The sequence below is a fragment of the Talpa europaea genome (assembly GCF_964194135.1).
Source record: "Talpa europaea genome assembly, chromosome: 8".
In the NCBI taxonomy this organism is placed as follows: Eukaryota; Metazoa; Chordata; class Mammalia; order Eulipotyphla; family Talpidae; genus Talpa; species Talpa europaea.
The window spans coordinates 121,761,230-121,767,256 of NC_140075.1; the positions used below are offsets into that span (position 1 = coordinate 121,761,230).

Here is a 6,027-nt window from a genome sequence, read left to right on the forward strand (position 1 = left end):
GTGATGGCCAACTCTGCTTCCAAACGGGAAAATGGAGGCTGAGAGGGACCGGGAGCCGCAGCAGAATCACCCGGGAATGGTCACCCCCACGAGAGCCAACCCCAGTTCCCTCGGGGATGTGCTGCCGACCCTGGGGTCCCTAGGCTCTGGAGGACGGGCCGGGAGGCGGAGCACACGGACGGCACAAGGGGGAGGGCGTGAAGCAGCAGCGGGCAGGCAGGCCGGTCTCACAGGGACATTTATTCACGTCAAGGAGGAGACGGGGCTGGACGAGGGCACAGGGACGTCCCACGCTGCCGGCTCCATCGGCCTGGCGCTGCGGCGGGTCGGTCAGTGGTGGCCGTGGGCAGGTGCGGGACTCGGACCTTTAGAGAGAGGAGCAGGTCAGGGGAGGAACAGACGCCGCCACCCCACAGGCGCCAGCCTGCAGGAGTAACAGCCACGCTCCAGCCCGGGCGGAGGGCCCAGGCCGTGGCCAGCCGGGTGTCGCACTCAAGCTGTTCATCAGCTTCACCGTCACACATGGAGCAAAGTGAAGCTGTGTTCAGCACTTGGGCAGAAACCGACGGGTGGTTACTTTCAAGGACACCCCAGAACATGTCACTTGCCCGGGGGGCCTCGGCTCAGCCTGAACAACACCCGGCAGCCGTTGCCGCAGGCAAGAGCGGGGCCCCACTCGGCTGCCAGAGGCCCCAGGCCTTGACAAGAGGCTGCAACTGCACAAGGGATTCCTCACAGCGTTACCAGAGTTGCAGGCAAAGTGCTCCGGCTCCACCTGCAGGTTGTGGGGATAGGGTGGGGCCGCAACACCACCACGGACTGCACGTCAGTCTTCGCGAGAATAAAAAGCACAAAAAGGGCCTCCCTGGTGGCCCAGGGGTCACCACCGCAGCCTGAGTGCAACCCCTGGCCAGGGAGCTGACCCACAGGCGCAGCAGACCCCTCCTGTCTCCCCGCTGCTCCCCTCAGCAGTGGATCTCAGTGGATCTGCCTGCTCTGCTCCCCACTGTCTCTGGGGAGTCCTCTCACCCCCCCACCTCTGGCCTGCACCCCAGCTCCTGTATGCGTTAACAAAAAAAAAAAAAAAAATTGAAAAAAGAAAAAAAATATGAAAAGATTTTCCTATCGGGAACACAGGTGTAACAGGAATGCTTGTGTTAGAAAAAACACACGCTCAACTCCCCACGCGTGGCCCCTCGTCGGAGGCAGCTACACACTCAGCACGAGCCCGAGCTGTCCACCCACTGCAGCGGAGCCTGGAGGGGCCAGCGGTTGGTGGCACCTAAACCCCCTGGGTTCCAGGGCAATGACGCCCCAACGCCAGGGCAGTTTCAGATTAAAAACTGCAAATCATTTTTACTGAAAGATGGTGATAAAGTGCTCTCATTAAAATGTACTTTATACTCAGCATTCAAAAAAGATAAGCACATGCCATTTGCAGCAACATGGATGGCGCTGGAAGGGATCCTGCTCCGCGAAATAAGCCAGAAAGAAAAAGAAAAATACCGGATGGTCTCACTCATAGCAGGAATCTAGAGAACTTAAATAAGGGACCAGGAAAAAGAATAACTATAAGAAAGTGAAAATCAAAATCAACAAAAAACTATGAACCAGAGACACTTTTGGGGGGGTGGGGGGGGAGGGATTGGGGTCAGAATGGGGGGGCTGCAATTGTATGGGGAATATAAAAATAAAATTTATTATTTAAAATAAATAAATAAATAAAATGTACTTTAAATGGCAAAGATGAAAAAATAAAAACACCGTCACTCGGGAGCTTACGGGGCCATGCGCTGGGGCCCCGCCCAGGGCAAGCTGCGAGTAACCACCTCCCCGCGCCCCTGGGGCCCGGCCCAGGCACTGCCCGGTGGCCCCCGCGCTGCGTCCGGCAGGTGAGGCGTGCCCCGCCTTCCGGCAGGTGAGGGCAGCCCGCCATGCACCAACTGTGGTTCAGAGCTGCCACACAGCCTTCTGGAGAGCACGGTGGGGCACTGAAGCAGCAACTACTCACCTTTCAAAGCTTTACTTCTTTTATCTAAAATGCAAAGAAGGAAAAGCTGGTCAAATCAGAGCTCTGGGGAAAAAGGCCGCTAGTCAAGTCGCTGTTGAAGCCAATGCCGGGCTTGGGGGTTCACTGTCCTGGGGAGGCACCAAGGGTGTCTCGGGAACGGGCGCCCCCACGGTTCTCTCAAGTCACACCCAGGGGTTTAGAGTTTGTGCTCCTTTAAGGTTAGGCTTATCAGCGACGATGGGACGTCGGCTCTCCTCGGAGCGGGTCTCAGCGGGCAAACGCCCGAAACTTTCGAGGCACAGCGAGGCATGTGGCCCACACAGGTACGACAGCCTGGACTCTCAGACGGCGCCTCGTAACACGGAGGCGTCTCCCACCGTCACACCCCGGAAATGCAGCTCCCTGACAGCAAGGTCCCCTTCATGTTTCCTCATTGTCCCCAAACATCTCTCTCCCTCAACTCTTCAGCAGAACAGGCTTATCAGGAAAAGGAGAGGCCCTTGCAGAGACACAGGAGGGCAGGAGGGCTGCCCCGAGCACCTCTGACAGCTGCCGTGCACGCCCCAAATTTTAAGGAAGAACCACCGAGGAGCCTACACTCGCTCTGGCTCAGCCCGTGCTCCTTTACAACAGGAGTCAGGATTCCTTTATTTCAGTTGTGATCGCCAGGGAGTCAGAACAGAAAACGCACTCACCAGCACTCCTGATCTTGTAAATGATGACGCTCATCAGCCCCATTCCTACCCAGATCTCCTGGTAGACCTGGGTATAGTAGGGCTTCATGGGGGTCCAAACATTTTTAATGAGGCTCTGAAACATCTGGAGATAGACGGGGCGAACAATCGCGGTGAGTGCTTGGAAACTTCAGCGCGTCTCCCATCAGCCCTGCTCCCTGGGAGCCAGCCCCACACCCACGGGGCACGCCCTCAGCACCCTCCCTCCCCATTCCTCAGCTCCCAGAGCTTCCCAACCTGAGCCGTCCCTGTGGTTCCCTGATAGCTGCTCTTCCCCACGCTGTCCCAGCTGATACATCGCTTTTTAGAACAAAAACTGGCGTCTTGCATTACCACAGTAACCCCGTGGGCTGGAAGAGACCACGGTCCAGGCAAGGAAACCGTCCTTCTGTGGAACTAGTGCCGAGCCCCAGCATGTAGCTATGGGATCTCGGCCTGTGTCCAGGTGGAGACCAAGGCCCAGCCGGTCAAGGGGCCCCCGCTCGGCCCACACGCGGGCCCCTCCCAGCACACCACCCCCCTCCCCAGCCTCTGGCCTAAAGCTGGATGCATGGTTTATCCCTCCCCAAGCAGGAGCAAGCAGGAGCGGTGTGGGTCCAAGGCAAGCCCTGTCCAGCAGTGTCTTGGGCGGAACAAGGGGGAGGCCACTGGGGCTGCCTGGACTGGTGTTCTGGTGTGGGCACTGACAGCTGCCTTGAGTTGCCCTAGTTTTCTCCTGTCGGGCAGGGGTGAAAGCAGGACACCCCAAAGGGCCGTGAGATGAGCCCCACTATGTGCTTAATGTCTGGCTCCCCCACTTAGCCCTTGTCACAGAATACACCTCACTGGCCTGTGGAAGTGATGCCCAGCGGGGCACTCAATGCCCAGGAGACCTTGAGGAAGCTTTAGTTTTGAGTCTTCCATGTCCTGCACACCACAGCGTCCGCAAGCTGCTTTGCAGGCTTATCTCCTGCACCAGTCCTCTGACCCGCGGGGGCCTGAGAGCAGCCTGAGCCCGCATAGCAGGCTCCAGGCCCAGCTCTCCCGAGCACGCTCTGCGGGGGAAGCATGGTCCGGGAGGCTGGTGAGCCCCCCAGGGGGACCCTGCAGGAGGTGGCTGTGTCACTGGCGCCCTGCAGACACTCTGCCCTCAGTCCCTGTCCGCAGGACACTGGGAGGCCCGGCCGGCATTAGGTTGCAAGAAACCAACAGCCCTGCCTGGAGAAGGCCCTGAGATGCGGGGTGGGGGGGCTCGAACCCGGGGGGAAGCCCAGGCGCCTGTGTTCAGGGGAACCGGGTCATTCCTCCCATCCCAGAGCCCAGCAACCACCCGAAGGAAGGTGTTCCGGGGAGACCCTGATCAGCTCTGGGCTCGCGGTCCTGAGCAAGGCCCCCAACCGTCCTTTCGGAAGCGCCTCTCGGGGAAGCAGGGTCACCCCCGCCGCCCACTCAAGGCCACGGGGCGCTCCAGGGACTCGAGCCAGCAGGGGCCGCGGCCCGTGCGCGGCGGGGAACAGGAGCGCGGGCGCACAGCCGTCTCGGGCAGGACGGCGCCGGGCCCCGGGGTTCCGAGACGGGGCTCTGGGGACCGCAGAGGCCGGGAGGGGCGGGGCAGCTGCGAGGAGCCGGCGGCCCCGACCCGCCGCGTCCCCCCGCCCCGCGCCGCGTCCCCCCGGCGAGACCCCTGCCGCGGCCCCCGGCGCCCCCGACGCCGGACAGCTCCCCGCGAGCGGGACCACAAGGCCAGCGGGGCAGCGGCCCGCCGGCCCGCCCGCCCCAACACGCACCTCGGCGCCGACCCCGACCCACGGCTACGGCCGCCCGACCCGCACGCCAACGACTCGCGAAGGTCACCGGCTGCGCAGGCGCCGCGCGGGGCCCGCCGGGAAGGCGGAAGGAGCGGCGGCGCCCGAGGCCAGCGCGCCCTCCCGCCGCGCCACAGCACCCCTAGCGGCCGCCCGGGGCGCCGGCGGGCTATGGGGCGGGGCCGGCGGGCTATGGGGCGGGGCCGGCGGGCTATGGGGCGGGGCCGGCGGGCTATGGGGCGGGGCCGGCGGGCTATGGGGCGGGGCCGGCGGGCTATGGGGCGGGGCCGGCGGGCTATGGGGCGGGGCCTGCGGGCTATGGGGCGGGGCCTGCGGGCTATGGGGCGGGGCCGGGGCGCGGCGCCCCCTCCGATTGGCCCGGGCCGCGCACGCACACGCGACGCCCGCCGGGCGCGGCACCCCTGGGCCCCGGAGCGGCGAGACCCCGGGGCGCCGCCGGGAGCTCCGCGCGCGGCCGTGTCCGCCGGCGGCAGGGCCTCCCCGGCGGCGCTGCGGGCGGCACCGGCGACGGCGGAAGTGAAAGCCCCGCGCGCGAGACCCCGGAGGCCGCGCCGGCCCAGCGGGCTGCGGGCGGGGCGGGGGGCGGGCGGCCGGGGACCCCAGCCCGCCGGCGGGCACAGCGGGGAGCGCGCCGCGAGCCCCCGGGGAGTGGGGGTGCTGCCGCAGTACTTGACTTTCCAGGGTGGTGGAAAAGCATCACTCCGGGGGCTCCGCGAGCCCTCGCCGGGCGCGGGGTGGGCGCGCCAGAGGCCTGGAGCTCGGGAAGCAGAGCTGAAGGCGGAGGGGAATCTGTTTGGCTTTTTTTTTTTTTTTAAGATTTTATTTATGCAAGAGCCGGGTACAGGCCAGATGCGCGGGAGGGTGAGAGGAGCCACCGGAGACAGCGGGGAGCAGAGCAGGCAGACTGACGAGGACACTGCTGAGGGGAGCGGCGGGCGGCGGGAGAGGTCTGCGCGCCATGTGGGACCCTCGCCCGTGGCCAGGGATCGAGCCGGTGCTGCAGAGGCCGCGGGCAGCTTCGCAGCCCAGCACTCAACTGCTGCGCCACCAGGGGAGGCCCCCCCCAAGGGGAAATCTTCAAGTGCTCGCCGACCTAGAGTTCCAGGCATGAAGAAGAACACATCCCTCGAAGGACGCGTAAAAAGCCACTTTGGGCAGCCTGCGGGGTGACCTCCAGTAGCTCCACAGTAGAACAGCACCCAGCGCTCACTGTCTGCTCGCACGGAAGGGTAGGGAGATTGCGAGCCAGCAGGCCTGGGCCCTACTGCTGCTCACTGCAGAAAACCAGTTCACAGGGACAGGGATCAAATCTACAAGCACTTTTATTTTTCAGATCGCTGGTCATAGGGTCTGAGAACGGAGGAGCCGTTCCGCCGTCTCATCTGGAGCTGGCCTTTTCTGACTCACACAGAGATAATCACACGCAGACAGCCCTCGGGTCAGCCCCTCACAGCCGAGGTCCCTGGTGTTCGTCGTG

General features: G+C 63.7%; 1 protein-coding gene across 1 annotated transcript; it reads right to left on the bottom strand.

Annotated features, from left to right (window-relative positions):
- Positions 1–227: 227 nt before the first annotated feature.
- ATP5MJ (ATP synthase membrane subunit j) lies at positions 228–4,580 on the bottom strand. The gene is made up of 4 exons (XM_084239600.1): positions 4,512–4,580; positions 2,707–2,830; positions 2,012–2,035; positions 228–365 (listed from the first exon to the last, which is right to left on the bottom strand). The coding sequence occupies exons 2-4, from the start codon at positions 2,828–2,830 to the stop codon at positions 331–333; spliced, it is 183 nt and encodes a 60-aa protein (XP_084095726.1). The 5' UTR covers positions 4,512–4,580; the 3' UTR covers positions 228–330.
- Between the last annotated feature and the right edge of the window lie 1,447 nt (positions 4,581–6,027).